The 24204-nt window shown below is 45.2% G+C and overlaps 1 protein-coding gene across 1 annotated transcript in view; it reads right to left on the minus strand.

Moving 5' to 3' along the window:
• Window positions 1-24198, minus strand: part of LOC140857973 (salicylic acid-binding protein 2-like) — a 30525-nt gene extending 6327 nt beyond the window's left edge. Inside the window, exons 1-3 of the mRNA XM_073257380.1 lie at window positions 24072-24198; window positions 12400-12537; window positions 12149-12295 (exon numbers count right to left, since the gene is read on the minus strand). Coding sequence (XP_073113481.1) covers window positions 12149-12295; window positions 12400-12537; window positions 24072-24164 — 378 coding nt within the window. The 5' untranslated portion in view covers window positions 24165-24198. The remainder of the gene's footprint in view (window positions 1-12148; window positions 12296-12399; window positions 12538-24071) is intronic.
• Between the last annotated feature and the right edge of the window lie 6 nt (window positions 24199-24204).

Here is a 24204-nt window from a genome sequence, read left to right on the forward strand (position 1 = left end):
GTATCTTCTGTCGAAATGCAGTATCAGAAAAAATCCGACGAACCTCATGCCCAAATTCACAAGCAAGATAGGCAAATATTGAGATCTTCCACTCTGATCCCTCACCACCACCATCATTATTTTGACCAACTTGAGTTAGCTTTGTTTGCACACTGGGATTAAAGTAGTGTCGGCTAAAATTTAAATTTTTTCTATTATATAAGCCTCCATAATAGAACCTTTGACTTGGGCTATATTTTTTATTTTTTCTTGAGACTGTGCATATATCTTTCAAATAGATACATCCATCTATACTATAATGATCCCCTCATCCTAACTTCATACACTAGATGAATCATGAAGTGCTCCATGAAGTCGAAGAAGCTAGGAGAAAATATCTTCTCCAACTTGCATGTAGTCTCTACATTGCTAGTCTCAAGATTGAGGATGTGGTTGGTGGATTGTTTGATAGCACAAATATCTCTAAAAAAAGCTAAGCTTAGTCAGAGAACTCCATATGGAGTTGGAAAGGAGATCACGTCAAGTCAATGAGAGTAATCATTGCATGAAGATATGACAGTCATAACTCTTTAGCCCATACAACCTGCAATTTTGATATTGACACACCAAGCTAAATTACTTGTATAATCATCTGATAATTTAAGACTTTTACACCATTCATAAATATCCTTCAACTTCTCCCTTGTTAAGGTATAAGTGCTTTCGGCTTTAAAAATTTTTCAGGTGACACCTCAACCATCTCTAATAGATAACGCTTGCATATGTTCTTCAGATCTGTTCAAGCCTTGAGATTGTCCTTTGTCTTGCCCTTAATATCTATAACAGTATAGAAAATATTATCAAATATATTTTTCTCAATATACATGATGTCAAGGTTATGACGGATCAAATTGATAGATTAGTACAGTAATTCTTAGAAGATGCTTCGCTTCATCCAGTTATGAGTTCTACCAAATCTTCGAAGCTTCTGCTTGTCAAATAACATGTCAAACTGGACTTTGTCCAGTTGGGATACTCTCTAAAATACTTCCATACCACTAAGGTGCGGGGGTGCGTGGTCCTTCTCTATCTTATTCCTCCTAAAACTGTTCTGCTACTTTCAAAAAGACTGATGCTCGAAGAGAAATTAATGATGATAATCGAACCAACAGAACTTATGATCATGCTTAAATAGAAATAATTTTGTATTCTCCATGCAATAGGGACATGCAAGCTTTCCATGAGCACTCCATTCTGACAGCATCCCATAAGCAAAAAAATTACTAATGATCCACATCAATGTAGCCTTCATTACAAACTTCTGCTTCTTTAATGCATCAAAAGTATGTATGCTATTGGACCATAAGAATTTCAACTCATCAACTAAAGGCCATAGATATACATCAATACTTCTACCAGGATGTCATAGTCTAGGAATGACTAATGTAAGAAAGATGTTATGTTCTTTTATGCACATTCCAAACAGAAGATTATATGGAGTAATAAAGACTGACCAATATGAATAAAAGGCCACTGCAAGACTGAACGATGTAAAGCCATCCGTAGATAGACCCAGTCAGATATTGCATGATTTCTGAGCACATAAAAGATGGCAAGCATCAAATTACTTTTATGCCTCACTGTCCGATGGATGACTCATTATATCGGAGTGCTTGTAAATTTCTTCTTTATGCCATCTCATCTGTCCAGCAGTACTCTTAGACAAGTAGAGTCTCCGAAGACTAGGAGTGAGAGAAATGTATCGAAGAACCTTGTATGGTATGTTCTTCTAATTTCTATCCTCTTATTTTGATTTAAATTGACTTTCACCGCATACGTCACATGAACTCTTCAGTTAGTCTTTCTTATAGAAAAGTATGTAATTATTATGATATGCATCTATCTTCTCATATCTCATGCCCAATCCTTTCATCATTTTCTTCGAAGTATAGAAGCTCCTAACAAGCTTCTCATCCTTCGATAGCATTTTCTTTATTATTACTACCATCCTATCATAATAATTGACCATTATATTAAACTCGACTTTTAAGTTCAACAACTCTAACACAGCTGATAATACAGTATGTGTTTCACATCCCAATCATAGTAGTTCATCAGCATCTTTCAGCATATGGTAGATATTGCTGCTATCAACTTCTGGATCATCCTCCATATTTCAGTTAAATTCAAGACTAGTTGCATCCATAATCATATCTACTATTCTATCTGTACCCCTATCCTGCTCGCTTCTAACTCTTGCAACTTTCTCTCATGTCTCTCCATGTAGATACCAATACTTGTAGTTAGGCATAAATCTACTCTTATATAAATAGACAATAATTATATTCCTATCAAATATTTCTCTATTGTTACATCTGTTGCAAGGGCAACGAGCCTATCTTTGATATAAGAGTGCTGCATTCTCAAAAGCAAAATCACAAAAGTACCCTCCACTCTCTCTATATTCAGCAGAAATCACTCCATCAACTACTCGACGGTCCATCCAACTATGATCCATGGCATAGTATCTAAGAATTCTATATATACATAAATATAAGGCAACTACTAATTAATTATTTTATCATTCAAAATGGCTTACATAGTGAATGCATCCTATCATCAACTAACAAGTATAGAAGATCCTATCCCATTTAGAAAATGTATTAATTCTATAGGTTAATTATAGTAATCAAATGATATGCAACAGGGGTCGAAAAAAATTTGACAGTATTTTTTCTTAGTTTTTTCCACATGGCTGAAGATGTATGAGGACAACTAAAGAAAAATATTATCCAATTTTTTTTGAACCCTCAACATACCGTTTGATTACTGTAATGACTTATAGAATTACTTGCATTTCCTAAACTATCCATACTGGATAATCAATTGATCAATATATATAATTCTTCTATCCATATAAAAATATATAAATATACGGATATAGTAGAATATGTACATTAATCAAAAGATGGATCTATAGTTCAATATAATACAATTTTTTTTAAAATTAACACCTAATTATTATCTAAATTAACACCCAATTATGGGATGTCGTAGAAATTAAACTCGATCCTTGTGCGAGGACTGACTACCCTAGACACCGGCTAGGACTTGAGGCCTGAGCGCATTGGGCATGCCTCAGCTCCATGTTTGCAATGCTGCCTGGCACCTTCTATCGGTTTAAGCACGCAGGGCGCATGATGACCTGAGGATCGAGCGCGCAGTATGCCCCAACTCCATGTTTGCAATGCTGACCGGCACCTTCCCTCAACCTAAGTGTGTAGGGCACATGGGGCTGGATGTCTTGGACACCAACTGAGACCTGAGGCTTGAGCATGCAGGATATGCCCCGACCCCATGTTTGCAATACTACCCGACACCTTCCCTCGGTCTGAGCACTCTGCATGTCGAGACCCAAATTTTATGCATCTAATTAATTAAATATCTAACTAATTAATTAAATAAATATTTAATTAATTAGTTTTTTAATATCTAATTATACTTAATTAACATAATTTAAATAAAAAAATTAACTTTTAGTGATGACATTAGCCGCTGCTAATACTCACAACAGAAAATGGGCTGGGACAGCTCGAGGACGGGACGTTGTCTCGGGGATGCAGCCACGAAGACGAGGCTGTGGGGATGGGGCTGCAAGAAGGCTATGCTATTCAGGGCCGCATGGTCGGGCTGGTAGGGCAGGAGCTAGTGAGGTCAAGGCTGCGGGCTAGGGGCGGGGGGGTAGGGGCCATGGGGTGGGGTCGATGCAAGGGGGGACGGGGCCACGAAAAGGTGGCATGGGTCAAGGCCACGGGAAGGCAGCATGGGTCAGGGCCGTATGGTCGGGCTAACGGGGCAGGGGTCGGCGAGGTCGAGGTTGCGGACTGGGGGCGGCGGAGCAAGGGCCGCAGGGTCGGGCCAGCGAGGTCGAGATCGGTGGAGTCGAGGTAGCTGTGAGCATGGCCAAAGCACTGGCTCGGGGCTGTGGGATATCGGAGCACAGGGGGGAACCATCGGGAAGGAGGCACTGACGAGGGGAAAAAAATCTTGCGGGCTCGGGGCTGTGGGATGTCGGAGAATAGGGAGGGGAGAACCGCGGGGAAGGAGGCATCGGGGAAGGAGGAGCCATCGAGAAGGAGGCACCGGCAAGAAGGGGAACCATTGGGAAGGAGGAGGTGTTGGCAAGGGGGGAATCACGAGAAGAGGAGGGGATGAGGCACGAGAGAGAAAAAAAAAATTTTCCCATGGGCTAGGAGGTGTATTTTAGGTGGACTATTAGCGACGGTGAAGCTGGCCATCGCTAATGCCATCGATGAAGGTATTAGTGACTGTTGAAAATTGTATGCCAAAGTCAATCATCAACCTGTTGACAGTTGTGCTTATCATTGTAATTGTATATGAATTATTGAATTAATAAATATTATTTGATTTTTTCATCACTATGTACATCTCGTTTTGAACTCTTGTTATATGATGAAGTCCTTAGGACAATTTGATTCGATATAAGAGGATATATCATTTAGTCCTTAAATCTTAAGTTCATGATCAAATGATATACTATTATTAGGATGATAGCTATATTAAGTATAGATCGTTGTGTGCCATATACATTGGTTGTCTTCTTAACAAAAGAGTATGGAGACACTGACATGGCATGAAAGTGAGACGTAAGAGTACATCTCACTGAATGTGACCAATTGCTGAGCACTCTACTGTCAAGAGTAGCTCGTGAAGGATATGGGTATAAGTGTCCCTCCGATCTGAGATCATCATGGTGACTTACAAGCAACTCACTATGCTTTGGTGTCAGACTATCTGAATTTCTAATTCAGTGATGAAAAATTTTTGGGCATAGTCAAGTACCTACAAAGTCGGTGTGTGAGTCAAGATGGAATTGACCTCTCTAAATAAGTAGGAGTTAATGTATCAGTGTGTTTCAATTCAGTAAAATCTTGATCGGGATAATCCATATGATGAATTTTAAAAATTAAAATATAATATGAATGACCATATCAGGGTTGGAAGTTAAATCTTAGGTCATCTTGAGCATTTGGGTTAAAGAGATGAATTATACGGTAACCATATGCCAATAGGTTCTTGAATGATGCTTTGCAATCTTTCGACCTATCCGGACGTCGGGTATCATTGCTAGATGGTCACTTTGATTGGTATAGGAAGATTATTCTCATACTATCAGCTTAAGTTTGAATCTATGGGGTTATACTCAAAAGAAGTTTCTGATTGATCATATGGCTGATCAACGATTAAGAATCATTTCAGGATAAAACAGTCAATTCGATTGATGATTAACCCTGTGCAAAAATTATAATAAATCAATTCACTAATAGTTGGTGCATTATGGGAGGATTAATTAGTAATTAGATTGATAATTAACTCAATTTTATTGAGCATTGAAGTTTGGATCAAATCTAATTGAATTGGATTCAATTTAGTTTGACTCGATTAGGTTATGAAATGACCTAATCGCTAAGGATGTTCGATTCCTGATATGATCAGGACTTGAGCTTGATTAATTTTTAATTTGATTAAAATTTGATTAAACTTATTTTCTATCTAATTAGATTGGGTTTAATGGCCCAATTAGGTTTAACCTAATTTAGTTGGGTTAAGAATCTAATTCGATGAGAAAAATAATTTGAATTCGAATCTCTTGCACCTTTTTTATCTGACCCCTCTTATTCTTCATGTGAAAAATATTTTACATGATTTTTTTTAATACTTAGAAGCCTTTCCCATGTCCTCATCTGAGTCTTTTTGAATTAAAAATTGATTGGTTTAAATTTGAGTTTAAATTGGTTTGAATTTGAATAAAAATCTAGAGTCTAAATTGAGTTGGACTATCCTCTTCACGCCATCATATTTCTCCATGCACAAAGTATTTTTATGTGAGATTTTTTACACTATTCTGATGTTGGTCGACCTCTCTTTGAGGTCATAAGATAAGAATAAAGTTTCTTTCAAAATTTAATTTAAATTTGATTTGAATTGGTGATAAGGATCAACCAACACTTGAATTTGAACTGAAACTACCTTATTCTTATCCTTATCTTCCATGGGATGCCAACCTTAAAAGTAGATCAGTTTAGTGCAAGATTAGAAGTAATTTTTGGCATGAGAAACTTGAGAGAGGAGATGTAAAACATTGAGAGTGGGTTGGGCTTCCGTGCATGAGAAACAGAGGAAGTGTTCTTCCTCTTGGGCGTGAACTGTGGGTTCTAGGGTTTTATCTCTAGGTTTTGTGAGAAGAAAAATACAAGAGTGAGTCTTGTCCAATCTTTCACACTATCACATCCTCATAAAGCTTCATTTTCTAATCTAGAGGAGTCTAAAAGATCTGAAGAAAGGAGATTGGATCAGCCATCCATAGCCTTCGACGCGAGCTAGCACACCTGCGAAGGAAGATCCGATCAAAGCTTCGAGTGGACGATCTATAGAGGCCAGATGACCTGTGCGTCTGCTCGATATCAGTAAAAATTTTGTACCATACTTACCAACAGTGAAGATCATTAACCCATGAAAAGGTGATGAGTTCTGAACTCTACCGACATAATCTAAAAGTTAGATCAGATTCAGAGCATCGATGTGATCAATGTAGTTTTTTATTTTATATTAGATTTTATATATAAATTTTTTATATCATAGATCCTTAATGGTAGTTTAGATCTGACCTAAAGCATATTTAGAATATTAAAATATTTAATCTTTTATTATTTTACTATAAAATTTTAAAAATACATAATTTAAACTATCTATTTTCCTTTCAGATGGTGTCAGAGTCAGATTTCTTATGACATAAATTTTTTACATATAATCTGATTTTAATTATTTAGATTAAATCTAAATAGTTAATTTTAAATCTGAGTAGTATAGTAATTTGATTGGATAGATCCTCATAGCCATCTGGTCAAAGGAGAAATCAAGATTTCACTATCCTATTTATCCATTTGATGAGATCTTTTATGGTGTGTAGGAGTGTTGCGCGATCTTTTTCATGATGATGAATAATAAAAAAAATTTAAAATTTTATTTTAGATTTGAAATAATATATATTAGATCTAAAATTAGAGTCTTGATCATTAGATGATTGATTATAAAAATATTTTATAAAATTGAAAACTATTTTCAAACATCGAATCCGAACCCATATCAGCCAAAAACTTAATAAGAATTAAGCAATCTAAATTTGAGAATCAAAGATCTAAGGTATTAATTTCATAACTCATGGGTTAATGGGTTAGCTCGAGTCAAGTCCATTTAACTGGATTAGATCTAGGGTTAGAAATTATTGATAATGGATCATGTTAGTAATTGATCAAATCTAATTAAAAGTTAATTCTGATTGAATCAATTTTTTCTCTTGATCAATTTTAATAGATGTAGTTGATCAAGTCCATGTCTTTGATTAGACCAATATGGACTTTGATCATAGCTCCATGGTTGAATCTAAGTCTATAAGTTGATCAAATTAAAAATGACTAATCAGTTGGTGTCTAAGAAAAGTATGGCAGCTTTGATCGGTAGTCACTAATTGAGAGCTACTCGTATAGATTGAGTCTATGTCGAGTTAATGGCATATCCCTCCCATCGATCTCACTTATCTGACCAACATGGTGAATCATATTTTGATTAGATCACTTAATGATTGGAGTTGATCCATGCTAACTAAAAAATCAGTGTGACTGATTTAGATGTCCCTAGTTTGACTTGTCTTGAGTCTTCTTTATGACTTGATGAAATCAGTGAGAGGATTTATGACTGGTTAGCTGGACCAGCTTTTACCTAATCTTCTTTAATCTGACTTAATGAAGTCAGTGAAAAGATTAAGATTAATTGATCAAGTCTTTTCTTATCTCTCAATTCAACTAATTAAATCTTCTAAAATTATTAGGTTCCTAAAAATAAAATAGTTATTGCGATAACTAGATCATAGCCTCCTATTAAGTTGGGTGATAATGAGTCCAACGATTTCGATGATCATTGGAGATGCCATACGTCTGGTGCTCATCTGACTATCAGAATTATCATTCATAATATGTTATTTTAGTTATCTTTCTGATGATGGTCAGATTGGTCAAGCCACACTCAGGTCTGGTCACTCATTTGTTAGATACACTAAATTTTGGCATGTTAATGGTTGGACCTAACCAAAACTTTTAGTGGAGGCACCACACGTCTGCTGAAGAAGTGTCTGGGGTAAAAATAAATACTAAAAATTATTTGATAAAATAATTAGTTAAGAACCTATCCATGGGTACATAAGGATTAGTCGAGCCACACTCAGGCCCATGTGTAGTCCATGTGAAATTTAGTACCCACTAAGAAATTAGTATAATTTCTTGAATTGAAGGTAGAGGCTATCAATTCAAATAAAATATTGAAAGAATCTTTAGACTAAAATTCATATCTTTAGACTTAATCAAGTCATATCCTAATTAGGTTTTGATTTTTCTTTTGCAGTTATGGCCACTACCTTATCGCTCCGATCACTATTAGATAGTGATAAATTGATGGGACCAAATTTCAATAGCTAGTATTGAAAGATCAAAATTGTTCTGGAGCATGAAAGATTCTTGTATGTGTTAACTGATCTGACATCCAAGGAGTCAGCTCCAAATGCACGTAGCTCGATCAGAGATACTTATCAGAAGTGGCTCAATGATCGAACTACGGTTCATTGTATTATGCTGACAGCGATGAATGATGAGTTTAGCCATCATTTCGAGAATACTCAGCCACAGGACATGTTGCAAATATTGAACAAGACTTTTGGCACATCCGATGATGTTGAGAGGCATAAGACTAGTTGTGCCATCTTCAACACTTGAATGAGGGAAGGAGCATCAGTCACTGATCATGTATTATACATGATCGAGATGGTTGAGCGCCTAAGCAAGCTCGACTTTCTCTTGCATGAGCAGTTGGAGAAAGATGCTATTCTGAACTCTCTGTCCAAGTTCTATCTCCTTTTCTTTACTCATTTTTCAATGACAAAGCCTGCAATTAACTACCACGGTTTGTTGGGGTTGCTGCAAAATTTTGAGAAGGATCACCAGCTCCAAAAGGAGTTGGTGAATATTGTGGGAGAGTCTTCTTCTGGACGTCGATCCTTTAAGAAAGGAAAGAAGAATAAGAAGAACAAGAAAAGGATGCAAAGTGCTGGGGCACCCAAGCCCAGTCAGACCCAGAAATCCAAGTCTGATCAGAGTCAAGCAGAATGCTTCTACTGCAAGAAGCAGGGGCACTGAAAAAAGAATTATCCTCAATACATTGCCTCCCTAGATCCGAACAGGTCGAGAAAGAAGTAAGTTGTTGCTGGACAAGGTAATTATATGATAACACCTTGTAATTTTTTAATTTATGATTCTACTACTTGTATATTAGATATCGAAAGTCTTTTTAATATTTATAATTCATTGTAGGGTCTGCAGGTCAGTAGGAGATTTGAAGAAGATGAAAGATTTCTTAATATTAGAGATGGAAGACCAGTTTCAGTTCTAGCATTAGGGACTATTAAGCTTGTATTCAAGTCTAATGTAATTGTTCTAAGTGAATGTCACTTTTGTCCTTCCTTTTTATTGAATATTATTTCTATAAGCCTTTTGATCATGTACGGTTATGAAATTTCAATAAAAAAAATAATTTTAATATCATTATGAATGATATTAATGTAATGAATGGAGAGTTAAACAATGATATTTACATATTGTCACAATCTGTTAGTGTAATGTACATGTCCAACAAATGCCCTAGAATTAGTGATGTCTCCGATATCTATCTTTGGCATTGTAGGTTAGGTCATATTAACAAGAACAGAATAAACATGTTGACATAAAATAAAATCTTCGAAGTCAGTGATTGTGAATCACTCCCAACCTGTGAGTCCTGTCTTTTTGAAAAAACGACCAAATCACCTTTTACTAGAAAAGGTGAGCGAGCCAGTGAAGTTCTAGGTTTAATATATACTGATGTATGTGGACCAATGAACACTAGTGCTAGAGGTGGATATTATTATTTCATTACATTTACAGATGACCTATCAAGGTATGGGCACGTCTACTTAATGACACATAAGTCAGAATCATTTGAAATGTTCAAATGATTCCGTAATGAAGTAGAGAAAAAAATTGGAAAGAGTATTGAAACTCTTCGATCTGATCGAGGAGGAGAATACCTCTCCAGTGAGTTTCTAACATACTTAGAAGAGAATGAGATTCTCTCACAATGGACCCCTCCTGGAATACCATAGCATAATGGTGTATCAGAAAGAAGGAATCGAACCCTGTTAGACATGGTTCGGTCCATGATGGGCTTTGCAAGTCTGTCATTTTTTTTTTGGGATACGCACTCGAGTCGGCTTGTTATATTTTAAATAAAATTTCAAGTAAGTCTATAAGTAAAACACCATATGAGATGTGTACAGGACATAAATCAGCACTCTCTCACCTTAGGGTTTGGAGATATCCGACTTATGTCAAATGCTTGAAAACTGACAAGCTTGGACCTAAGTCTGACAAATATCTATTTGTAGAGCATCCAAAAGAGACCAAAGGAAGATCCGATCAGAGCTTCGAGTGAACGATCTATAGAAGCTGGACGATTTGTGCAGCTGCTCGGCATCAATGAGAGGTTTGTACCATGCTTACCAACAATGGAGATCATCAACTCGTGAAAAGGTGATGAGTTCTGAACTCTACCGACATAATCTAAAAGTTAGATCAGATTCAGGACATCATGTGATCGATGCAGTTTTCTATTTTATATCAGATTTTATATGTAAATTTTTTGTGTCATAGATCCTTAATGGTAGTTTAGATCTGATCTAAAGCATGGTTAGAAGATTAAAAAATTTAATCTTTTATTATTCTACTGTAAAATTTTAAAAATACATACTTTAAACTACCCATTTTTTCTTCAGTGACAGGAACCTTCCATCGCTAAAAATTAATCACCATTGCTAATACTTTTATCAAAAAAATATTTTTTTCAAAATTTTTTAAATATTTTTTTTAAAATTATTAGCGACGGCAAATGACACTATCGCTAACGCTGTCGGTAAAGTATTAGAGATGGCAAACATCCATTGCTAAAAAATAACTTTCGTCACTAATACTTTTATCAAAAAAATATTTTATCATTATTTTTTAAGTAATTTTTTTAAAAAAAATTATTAGCAATGATAAATTTTTCATCGCTAATAGCCATCGATAATTAATTAATTTTATTATAATTATAACTAAAAAAAATTAAAATTTTAAATTTATTAGCGACTGCTTTTACCGTCGCTAATAATTTTTTTTCGTTGCTAATAGTATTAGCGACGGCTAATTTTTTGAATTATTTTTTTTATGATTGAAAATTATTATTAACGATAATTTGATTTTCTATCGTTATTGTCGGTGCTAATACTTCAAATTTTTATAGTGAGAGAGAATTACATGAAGAGAGAGAAATGGCCTAACAAGAGAAAATACTGTAGAGCGAAAGTAGAGGAAAAAAAATTAGAGAGGGAAGATTAAAAAAAATTGTTTCTTTTCTTTTTTTTTTTTTCCTCTCTTTTTTGACGGAGCAGAGGATCCATTGATCTCCTTATTTTTTTGAAGTAGGGGAGTACCCCAACCAATAGCACCATAGCCGGAAGGACAGACCATGATGGTACAATCGAAAGCCCTCGATCTAGTGACTGATAGCAACGACGATAGTGAAGAAAATAAAAAAAAAATAAAAAAATAAGAAAAAATTAGGAAGCTTATTTTTTTAAGAAAATCTGGTGATAATCAGGCGGAATCCAAAACTCAATGACTCAGAAAAAAAGATGGAGGGTTAATCAATAATTGCTATCTTCGTACCTAATTTTCTAGCGACTAGTGGGCTGAAATCCGGCGGCACATGATGAAGAACATATGAAAAAGGAAAGGAAGAGAACGACGGCTTTTCCGATGGTGATTATTTTTGGGGCTCGATGGGTTTTGGCATTGCTGATGAGAAAATCGAGGTGAAGGTAGAGGGTTTAGATAGAGCTGAAATGGTGTTGGAATCCGGCTTAAAATCGGCTTCTTCCAACGGAGAATCGATCGGAATAGAAGAGTCCTGCTCGGACTCGCCCCCTTCCCCATTATATATGATGTATTTTCCCAAACGTGCATTGCACCTGCTCGGACTCGCCCCCTTCCCCATTATATATGATGTATGCTCGGCTCAAAGACCCAAAATTCTCTTCGGTGATCTTGACTTCTTTTGTAATACGATCAAGGAACAGATTACCTGGTCTTACCAACATAGTTGCTAGCATGAAATCCTGCAAAAAATATGACTTAGGCGAGATTAAATTTAAAAGCAAATAAAAATGAAAATTAAAAAAAAAAAAAGAAATGTATGGCTAGAAATTTTCTGCGTTATTACCTCGGGTGCGCTGAGCTGATACATCCTGGATGACATATATTTAGGACCAAGATGAAGAAAACTTGAGGGATTATTGGGATCTGTGCTGATCATAACTTCAGAATCCATGTAGGCCTCAAGTGGGTGCCCCTTGTAGAACTAGGAATAATGGAAAGTTAGTAAGAGATTGTTGTTTCTGTGGTTCTTTTCCAAGGATAATACTAGCTTCACATCTTTGTTTTACCAGTGCACCAAAATTAATAATTAAGGCTAAAGCATATACTGCAGCAATTAGGTTTGTATTAAATTACTTTTTTCTTTTCTTCTTTCCATTTAGAGGATGTGTATCAAGTATTGTTCCATGCAATTAGAGTAATACTTGTTGGTTATGGTAATGGTTTTATTCCTTCAATCTCATCTTATTTTCTTTCTTCTTCTTCTTCTTCTTTTTAATAAAATAAAACTGAATCTTATTATCATTGTTGCAACCAATCCCCTCGTCGCCTGGTCACCGGGAACGAGCGCCTGCAAAAAAAAATCCGCACTGACCGGAGGCGGCTCCGGTGGGGATCCTCCGATGGTCAAGTCAGAGAGGAGACTAGTTAACAGCGAAAAGGAAACAAGGAGCTCAACGAGAGAGAGAGAGAGAGGGAGAGCTTGAGAGTTTTCGAAGGGACCTCTTTAGCACTGTTGCCTTTCCTGATTTATAGTGGGAGGTGGTATGGCCTCGCCGATGGTGATGTAGACAACTGGAGAGTTGTCAAATCGTCGGAGGTTGTCACGTTGTTGACGAGTTGACAGGTCCTAGGAATTAATTTGCGTCCTTGGCAGGACAGCGCCCCAGGTTTTCTGGCAGGACAATGCCCCCTGGCGTTCGTACGGCGTTTGCTTGATGGGACTGCAGCCCATGCCGCTCATTCGGCATCTAGAAGGACCTGTAGAGGTGGGACGTCAGGTATCCAAACCGACGGTTAGTCGGCGGTGTCCCACCCGATAGGAAGTCGGTCACGGGAGATCGGCTCTCAGGTGATCAGAGGCAACATTGGCCCGTTAGGCCGATCCACTCCGGTCGGGCACGATCGGTAGTCACTGTCAGTGTTGCCCACCGTCGGTCAGACGAAGTCGGTCGAGCGAAGTCGGTCGGACCCGTAGTAGAGTCGGTGTAGAGTCGGTGTTGAGGACGGGTCGGCGCTGGTGAGTCGGCAGTAGGGTCGGTCGGTATATTCCAACAGTTGCCCCCCCCACTCCTAAGCCTGATGTCACATTGGCTCGCGTCTCCACGCAGGTGGGGCGTTGGGCGAAAGGAGTGGATTCTTTATTGCGTCCTATCTTAAATTTGCTGATCTCACCAGCGGATGATCCAGACAAATCGATGTCAGGTGTCCCATCGTTCGGTGACTTGACGTCAGACAATCCGGTGTCAGGTGATCAGGTGTCAGACGATCGGGTGTCGGACGATCCGATGTCAGACAATCGGATGTCGGACGATCCGGTGTCAGACGATCGGGTATCCGGTGCCTTCTGGGGAATGCAAACCCCCATCCGACGCCGGCTTTGGTAGCTCGAGCCACCGTCAGGCATCCCATCGGGGACACGAATCACCGTAGGCGATTTAATTCTGGGGCGCGGCCCTACTGCCACGCGTCAGGAGGTCGTTGGGCCGGCGTCCTTCACATTAATGAAGGCGATGTGGCCCGATCTGGGATGGGTGCACCGAATTGCCAGGCCGGAAGAGGGCCCGGATGCCGCCACATGTCGACCATCCGAGAGGTCTCGGTCAGTGCGGCCACATCCCGGCCGTCGGTCAACCCTATATATATAAGGCCATTCATACTCAAAGCTTCATTTTTCACGGTCTTGCTGCGGAGACTCTGCCCAAACGGTCTCTCCGTCGTCGTCGGTAGCTACCCCCAACCCTGTTCTCGCAAAGGTTTATCCGGGGTTCGTGCCTCCTTTTGCTTTGCTCTTGCTTTCTTTGAAACCTTTTCTCTTCCTTCTCCTTCTTCTTCTTCTCCGATTTTCCCTTCTTCTTGGTTCCGGTGTCATGGCCAGGACCTCACCTCAGGAGGCTCGATCGGAAAACCCGACCGATGACCTTCGGTCGACTCCGAAAGTTGAGGTTTCTTCGCTTTCGGGCCGAATGTAGATCGGCTTCGGGATCAGTATCGTATCCCGGAGCAGTTCTGACTTTTCGCCCCTAGGGCCGGGGTCGGGTTAACAACCCGCCCGCGGGTCAGGTGGTTTTGTATGTCGAGGACCTCCGGGCTGGTCTTCGACTTCCGATTTCGGAGTTCGTTCGGAATCTGCTAGATTATTACGGACTTTGTCCGGCGCAACTGGCGTCGAACTCAGTTTGGCTAATAATCAGCTTCGCCCTGTTGTATCAGCTCCTGCCGACCAACCCTCGGATCTCTCTCTTCCGGGCATTTTTTGTCCTCCGACCCCACCCTAAGGCCCGAGGGTGGTGGCTCTTCAACCCCCGAAAGGGTCTTTCCTTCATCACTGGCCTTCCATCGTCCATTCATGGGTGGAAGAACCAGTTTTTCTTTGTTTCCTCTTCTTCTCCCTGGGGCTTCCCTTCTCATTGGGGCGTGCCTCGAACCGAGGCAAACGAGAACAACCGAGTGGAGGCGGACGACCGGGAGGACTTCCACCGACTCAAGGACATGTCGGTCCCGAAGCAGAGGGAGCTTGTTACCGAACAAGCCCTCTATGATGCTGGCCTGAGCCTGGTCCCCCGTCTAGGTACCGCCCGATCCATCGGTTGTCTTTTCATTTCACATTCGTCCCCGAACATACACTGATTCTCTTGTCGAAATCGCAGGGACGCCGTCGAGGATGAGGCCGATTGATGCCGAAATCAGATAGTACGCGGCAAAGAAAAGGCCGGCGACCGGGGTCGGACCCTCACGGCCGCCGAAGAAACCCTCAACAGCAACGCCGATCGTCGTCGCGTCGGTGGCCGATCAGTCGGAGCCGGTAATTGTACTTTCGGCTCCGACAGTGCAACCGGAGGAGCGGCCAGCGGAGGAAGCGACCGAAGGAACATCGGTGATTTCACCAACTGAAGAGGCGTCGGACGCCGTTCGGGAACCCGAACGTCATCCGTTGGTGCCTGCTACTGCGACGGGGGGTGCTCAGTCAAGCTCGAGCATCCCCTCCTTACCCGATCTACGGGCCTGGGCGGCCGATCGGGGGAAAGCCCCGATGGCCCCCGCTGACGACCCAAGGTCGGGAAGTCACGCCGCGTCACCTGGCGCTCGGGCCCCCGAAGGAGCGTCAGCCCTGGCCGACCACAACTTGGCCAGGAGGCTATGTCAGGGGATCCTCCTCCCAGCCGACGTGGAGGTTCTGAAGGCTTGATAGGTGACCGAGATGTTGTCTTCATTTTATCCGACCATGGTCGGGGTAAGTTCCGCTCCGTCCCTTTCCTCTTACTGTCTTCATTATTTCACCTTCCTGATGGTTAGTCCACATTTGCAACTGATTTATACTATATCCGAACTGGAGGCCGGGTGTCGGAGGTTTGGGGACATCCGGGCGGCCTGGAAGGACAGGGCGACAACCGCCGAAGCTGACAAGGTGGTGCTGGTCGAACATCTGAAGCAGTCGACCGATCGGGAGGCGAGGCTGGAAGAAGAGATTTCTCGTCTCGGGTCCGAACTTAAGTCGGCCTGAAAGGAAGCCAAGCGCAAGGGTCAGACCGCGCACCGACTGCGGCGCGAATGGGATGGCATCGCCGTCGAGCTCGAGGCCGAACGTGAGCAGCTCCGGGTCAGCCTGGAGAATCTCGCCAAGGCCGAGGAGGACTTGTCGATCGCCTAAGCTGATGCCGACATAGCGAAGGCAGAGGCGGAGTCGGTGAAGGACTCCTTCGATCGGGTGGAAGCGGAGGCGAGGTCGGCGAAGGAGTCACTGAGTCGGGCGGTGGACGACTTCCGTGGCTCCGACAGATATCGGAAGGAACTGCTGGAAACTGGCTTTACGTCATACCGGGTGGGGTATGAAGACGGTCGGGATGCGGTTCAGGCCTTGTACCCAGAGCTGGACCTCAGTGGTATCATTCCACCAGGAGCCGAGGACCAAGCTACGGAAGAGGTGGCCGACCCGTCGTCGGGAGACGCCACTGCGATGGAAGAGACCGTCCCAGAGCAGATCGCCGAAGGAGAGACGGTCCTGACTCCTGACCTGGCTCCGATCCCTGATTCAGCATCGGCCGCCGATCCAGTGCCGACCTTCGATCCAGCGCCGACCGCCGACCCAGCACCGACCTTCGATCCAGCACCGACCGTCGACCCAGCATCGATCATGGTGGATACACCGATCATTTTCGAGCTTTCCTCGGTCGAAGAGATTGACTCCGAAGGATGATCGCGGCCTTATCTTCTTTTGTTTTTTCTTTGCGCACTTGTAATTGGGCTTCGGTCCAATTCTGTAGACCTGAATATATTTAAAAATTTTTAATTTCATTTTCAACTTCTCTCTCTTGCCTGTCAGGATGTGTTGCGACTTAGAGTCGTGGAGTCATAGGGTCGGAGAGTCGCAGTCCCGACGTACCACATTAGGACACTTAACGACATCCCAAGTTGTTAGTCGAGATAGCCGGTAGCACGCCATAGGGTAGGCAAGACGAACTCCGACCACTAACCGCCCGTCCTAAGGCCTGAGCCGAACGTCCGTCGCTAAGTCATAAATCGTAGGCCAGAGTCGAACGTACGTCGTCCTGGCATGAGTCGAGAGTCGACCGACTTCCAGGCACGAGTCCGTTGAGTTGGGTGCAATAGCGGTGTCGAAGGTCGTTCGTGGGGATGAAGGTCGATCGACCTTTGGGCACACCTCAATGACCCGAGTGTCATCCGACATGATCAGTCGGATGGCGTCTGATACATCATCGTACAGCGTCAACGTGTTTGGTCGGGAAAGCAATGGTAAGTCAAGTTTCCACTACCCAGACTTAGGTCGGGTGCTTACATCGCGCCGTGTGATAAATGGTGGTAAGCCGAATACCCTTCAACCGATCGCGACCTGGTCGGTAAGTCGCGAATGCGACGTCAGTTGCGTTGGCGCTTTGCCTCTCTCGGTCGGAGCCGGGTCGGCAAGTCGGCCGATCGTTTTGTTCGATCATTTTGGTCGAGATTTTTAGATGTAGAAGGAGTGTAACTCCCGTCGTCGCAGATGCATCGATCCTTTAAGCATCCGATGCATCGTTGGCGGTCGGTCCGTCGGTTCGTAGTGGATCGTCAAGTCCGAGTTGGGACATCGGGGACTCGCATCCCTTGGCGAGCGTCGAACAACAATCGAAGAGTCGAAATTCCAGACTCTGAAGTTTAAAACTGAGTTCGTATTCCAAATGGGGAGATACAGAGTTCACTGATAGTACAACCTCAGATTGTCAGTGTTCCAAGTCCGTGGGATGGCCGTCCCTTCTAGGGTCTCCAATCGGTAAGCTCTCGGTCCGTAGGTGTCGGCTACCTTATAGGGTCCCTCCCAGTTCGGGGACAACTTTCCCCGGTCCAGGGGTTTCGAGACCTCCACCTTTCTCAAGACCAGGTCTCCAGGTCGGAAGAGCTTCGGCTTCACCCTGGCGTTGTAATATCGGGCCACCTTTTATCGGTAGGAAGCCATACGAAGTTGTGCCTCGCGTCGGAGCTCGGGTAAGAGGTCCAAGTCGGCCCTCCGACACTCGGAGTTGTTCGGCTCACGATACTGCTCAACCCTAGTTGATGGCAGCCCGATCTCCAGCGGGATCATGGCTTCCGTTCCATAGGCCAAGCTGAAAAGTGATTCCCTGGTCGGGACCCGGGGTGTTGTCCGGTACGCCCACAGGACGGAGTTCAGCTCCTCAACCCAGAGGCCCTTGGCTTCATTAAGTCGGGTTTTGAGCCCATGCAGTATGGTTCGGTTGGTCACCTCGACCTCACCATTGGACTGTGGATGCCCGACCGAGGTTAGTCGATGCATGATTTGAAATCTTGCACAGAAGTCTCGAAAGTCCTGATTGTCGAACTGTCATCCGTTGTCAGTAATGATGGTGTTTGGCAGTCCGAACCTGAAAATGATGGACTTCTGCACGAAGTCCTCCATCTTCCGCTCAGTGATTTGCGCTAAGGGTTCGGCTTCCACCCACTTAGTGAAGTAGTCGATCGCGACGACAATAAACTTTCGTTGTCGGATGTCAGAGGAAAGGGTCCGAGTATGTTGATTCCCCACTGGGCGAAGGGCCACGGGGCGACGACCGGAGCAAGCTGGCCGACGGGTCGGTGTTGTATGTCGGCATACTTTTGGCACGGTTCGCACCTCCGAACCAACTCAGCCGCGTCCTTCCTCATAGTGGGCCAGTAGTAGCCCTGTCGCAGGACTTTGTAAGCCAAGGATTTGCCCCCCAAGTGATCGCCACAGATTCCTTCATGTACTTCTTTGAGAGCGTAGTCTGCATCGGTCGGCCCCAGACACTTCAGCAAGGGAAGGGAGAATGACCTTTTATACAATCGATCGTCGATCATCACATATTGGGAAGCCGCCCACCAGAGTCGTTTGGCTTCCGCAGGGTCTTTGGGGTAGATCCGTCGGTCAGGTACTGAGCGATCGGGTCCATCCAGCTCGGCTCCACCGCCAATTGCAGCACCTCTTCGACCTTGTCGACGCTCGATCGTTCAAGACTTTCCACGAACGTCCGGCCCAAGGTGCCGTAGTCGGATGTCACGAGCCTGGAGAGCGCGTCGGCCTGAGCATTTTTCACCCTGGGGATGTGGAAGATCTCGAAGTACTTGAAGGGTGCCACGAGATCTTTTACTTTTTGGTGGTATTTGGCCATGGTCGGATCCCGCACCTCAAACTCGCCTTGGATTTGCCCAACGATCAATTGAGAGTCGGAGAAGACTTTGAGTCGGTCGACCCCGAGCTCCAGTGCCATCCTCAAGCCCATGACGAGCGCCTCATATTCGGCCTGATTGTTGGAGGCCTTGAAGTCGAATCGGAGGGCGTGTTCGGTAACCACTCCCTCCGAGTTGGTGAGAAGGAAACCGACCCCGCTCCCTCGAGCGTTGGAGGATCCGTCGATGTGCAACACCCAGGTTGAATCGGGGTCACATTCGGAGGTCCCGACCTCCTCGGGGCCCCCTTTTTCCGACGGTCGGTCGGTCGTCGGGCATTCGATGATAAAGTCGGCCAGAACCTGAGCTTTGAGAGCAGGCCGCGGTCGGTATTGGATGTTGAATTTGCTCAGTCTCACAGCCCATTTCGCCAGCCATCCCGATGTGTCAAGACGGTGCAGGATTGCTCTCAGGGGTTGGTCGGTGAGGACCACGATAGCATGTGCCTAGAAGTACGGACGGAGCCGCTGTGATGAAATGATCAGAGCGAAAATCATTTTCTCTGCCTTCGAGTACCGAGTCTCGACTTCGTGAAGCACTTTGCTGACATAATATATCGGTTGGTGAACTCGGTTCTCGCTCTCTCGGACGAGCACCGAGCTAACTGCCTTCGGGGAGGTAGCCAGGTAAAGGTACAGGATGTCCCCGACCTCCGATCTTACAAGGAGTGGCGGAGAAGCCAGGTATTTCTTCAGTTCCTCGAAGGCCTGTCGGCACTCGTCCGGCCAAGAGAAATGCTTGGCTTGTCGTAGGGTTTTGAAGAACGGGAGGCATCTCTCAGTCGATCGAGAAATGAATCGGTTGAGCGCGATGATCCTTCCGTTGAGTTGCTGCACCTCCTTCTTGGTATCCGGATATCTCATATCGACGATGGCCTTGATCTTCTCGGGGTTGACCTCGATTCTCCGTTGCGAGATGAGAAATCCGAGAAACTTCCCCGAGGTCACTCCGAAGGCGCACTTAGTCGGGTTCAGCTTCATCCAGTGTCGTCGTAGAGTGCGGAAGGTTTCTTCGAGATCCCAGACATGATCCAAAATTTGCGCACTCTTCACCAGCATGTCATCGACATATACTTCCATGTTGCATCCGATCTGGTCTTTAAAGACCTTGTTGACAAGTCGTTGGTAGGTGGCGCCAGCGTTCTTCAGTCCGAAAGGCATTACTCTGCAGCAGTAGAGGCCCTTGGGGGTCACGAAGGCAGTGCGCTCCTCATCTTCGGGCGCCATCTAGATCTGGTTGTACCCGGCAAAGGCATCCATGAAGCTGAGCAGTCGAAATTGGACGTCGCATCCACCAACTGGTCGACCTTCGGAACTGAAAAGCTGTCCTTTGGACAGGCCCAATTCAAGTCGGTGTAGTCGACGCAAATCCTCCACTTTCCGTTGGCTTTCTTCACCATGACAACATTGGCAAGCCAATCGGGATATGTAGTTTCTCTGATGAAGCCTGCCTCGAGTAGCTTGTCCACCTCCTCGTCAATGGCCTTCTATCTTTCTGGAGCAAAAGACCTTTTCTTCTGCTTTACCGGCATCATTGCTGGATCGATGTTGAGTCGGTGTGTCATCATCTCCAGGGGAATGCCCGACATATCTGCTGCCGACCAAGCGAATATGTCGGCGTTGGCCTTCAGTAGCTCCACCAACCGTCGTCGTTCTGGGTCGGGTAGTTGAGACCCGACCCATACCGTTCGGTCGGGATTCTCCACTATTGAGATGGGGATGAGCTGTTCGGCCGGTTTTCCTCGTTCTTCCTCCTCCCGTTGGTCTAGCTTATCGATCGTCAGGGAGCCCTTCGACTCCTCGCTTTGAGTGGAGATCTGAAAGCATCGGCGAGCAAGTTGTTGGTCTCCGCGCATCTCTCCGACTCCATTTTTGGTCGGGAACCGAACCAAGAGGTGATACGTCGAAACTATCGCCCTGAGGGCATTTAGTCCGGGTCTTCCAAGTATGGCGTTGTAAGCTGAAGACACTTGGACGATCGCAAAAGTCAAATGGAGTGTGCTTTGTCATGGTTCGGTGCCAACCGTCACGGACAGAGTGACTTCTCCTTCCACCACGACAGCATCTCCAGCGAAGCCTATCAGGGGTGTAGAGACTCTCTTGAGTCGGTCGGTCGATAGTCGCATCCGGGAGAAGGTCGAGTAAAACAGAACGTTCGTTGAACTTCTATTATCTACAAAGATTCTTTTTACATCATAATTTGCTATTGTTGCCGAGACAACAACAGCATCATCATGGGGAGTTTGGATGCCCCGAACATCTTCTTCCGTAAAAGTAATTACATCATCCGGGCGTGGCTTCTTCGTCGGCTCCCCTCCAGCAGACGTCCTCGGGCCCAGTCGTTTGAAAATCATATTGATGACCCCGACCACAGGTCGGTTATTCGTCGCTTCTTCAGTCAGCTGGGGTCGTTGATCGACGACGGGCCGGGTCGGCGGATTCCTCTGGAACTTGTCGAGGTATCCCCGACGTATGAGGGCCTCAATTTCATCCTTAAGCTGGATGCATTGCTCGGTATTGTGGCCGTGGCCTCGGTGGAATCGACAGTACTTCCGTCAGTCGAGGCCCTTTGCCTTCAGAGGTGGAGGCCGTCGTAGGTACTCTTCACCCTCGATCTCCATCAAAATCTGCGCACGAGGAGCGGAGAGAGGAGTGTAGGAGTCGTACCTGGGACGTGTCGGCCTTGGGCTCCACCGTCAGGGCGACCTCTGGTTCCATCATGGGGGTGAGACCCGACTGTCGGTCGGGGGCCTGCTAGGCACAGCAGGGTCCCGACCCTTCCTCCGCTTCTCCTTCGGGCCCTTGGACTGGACCAGACGCCGGTCGGAAACTCCTTCATCCACGTGCATGTACTTGTATGCGCTCTCCAGCAATTCAGTGTACGTTCGGAGGAGGGTTTTGTCCAGGGAGTAGGTGAATCGGGATGCCCTCAACCCACGCTTCATGGCCGAGATAGCCATGTCTTCATTGAGGTCCCGAATCTCAAGCGTGGTCGCATTGAATCCACCACGAAGTATCAGAGCATCTCATTTTCTCCTTGCCTGAGGGAGAAAAGGCTGTCCGATGTTCGCGGCGGCTTCCGGCTGGTGCTGAAGTGGGCCACGAAGGAGTGCTCGAGCTGTCCGAAAGAATAGATACTTCCGATCGAAGATCGGAGTACCAGGCCCTGGCAGCTTTGCGGAGCGTGGCGGGGAAGCCGATGCAAAGGAGAGCGTCGGTTGCCCCTTGGATCATCATGAGAGCTTTGTAGCTCTCCAGGTGGTCGATTGGGTCGGTGGAGCAGTCGTAAGGCTCCACGTGTGGCATTTTGAACCGACTGGGGATCGGTTCGTCGAGGATGAGTCGGGAGAGAGGTTGGGCAGTCTGGAAGTCAATATCGTTCGAGGACTTCTGTCCTCCATCTGCAACTGGGCAAGCCGACGGTCGATTTCCTCAAACCTGCGTTCGTAGTCGTCGATCCGTCGGTGCTGAGAGACCCCGGGGGTGGAGTCTCCCGACGAATCTAAGAGGGAAGCAGACGGTGTTCGCGGCCGCTTCTCCTTCCTCGCTCGCTCCAGCTGGGAAGGAGAAGGCCGTCGAGACCGACGGGTGTCACGCCGCGGGCGCCCCTCCTCCTCTCGATGGGAGTGCTGAGATAGGTGCTCCGGAGGAGGGGATGGAGATCGGTGCGGATGTCGGCGGATGCTCCTGGAGGTCATCGGGCGCGCCGCCGGTTGCTCGACCGGTGAAGGCGGCTGCCGGATCGGTTGCTGTTGAAGGCTTTTGACCGCGTCTGTCAGCACGGTCATTTGCCGCACGATTGCCGCGATCTGTGCCTCCGTGGTCACTGCGGGATGCGGAGAGCTGGGTTCCGCCATAGAGGGTGGAGGAGAGGCCTCTTCTCGGCGGGAAGAGCGCCTCACCGATCCAGTGACCCTCGATCGCTGAGCTCTTATCTTTGTCATCTCGAGTTCCGTAGGGGCTATAATCCCTGATGCTGTCGATCGTGTGTTTACGGTAGTAACCCCCTACCTGGCGCGCCAATCTGTTGCGGCCAATCCCCTCGTCGCCTAGTTGCCGGGAACGAGCGCCTGCAAAAAAAAGTCCCCACTGACCGGAGGCGGCTCCGGCGGGGACCCTCCAACGGTCAAGTCAGAGAGGAGACTAGGCAACAGCGAAAAGGAAACAAGGAGCTCAACGAGAGAGAGAGAGAGGGGGAGAGCTTGAGAGTTTTCGAAGGACCTCTTTAGCACTGTTGCCTTTCTCGATTTATAGTGGGAGATGGTATGGCCTCGCCGATGGTGATGTAGACAACTGGAGAGTTGTCAAATCGCTGGAGGTTGTCACATCGTTGACGAGTTGACAGGTCCTAGAAATTAATTTGCGTCCTTGGCAGGACAGCGCCCCAGATTTTCTGGCAGGACAATGCCCCTGGCGTTCGTACGGCGTTTGCTTGATGGGACTGCAGCCCATGCCGCTCATTCGGCATCTAGAAGGACCTGTAGAGGTGGGACGTCAGGTATTCAAACCGACGGTTAGTCGGCGGTGTCCCACCCGATAGGAAGTCGGTCACGGGGGATCGGCTCTCAGGTGATCAGAGACGATGTTGGCCCGTTAGGCCAATCCACTCCGGTCGGGCACGATCGATAGTCACTGTCGGTGTTGCCCACCGTCGGTCGGGCGAAGTCGGTCGGACCCGTAGTAGAGTTGGTGTAGAGTCGGTGTTGAGGACGGGTCGGCGCTTGTGAGTCGGCAGTAGGATCGATCGGTATATCCAACAATCATAATTCTATGAAATGAATCATTTTAATCTTTTGATATTACAAAATAGGACCATGAGTACCTCTTCTATAATGCTAGACAAAGGAGTGGTGGTGCTTGGCATCACTGCGGTGGCAAAAACTGCGACGGACACCTTCTCAGGGAACTTTTCCATGGCGAGGGCAACGCTAAGTCCACCAAAGCTATGGCCGACG

The sequence above is a fragment of the Elaeis guineensis genome, chromosome 5 (genome assembly GCF_000442705.2).
Source record: "Elaeis guineensis isolate ETL-2024a chromosome 5, EG11, whole genome shotgun sequence".
NCBI classification, from domain to species: Eukaryota; Viridiplantae; Streptophyta; class Magnoliopsida; order Arecales; family Arecaceae; genus Elaeis; species Elaeis guineensis.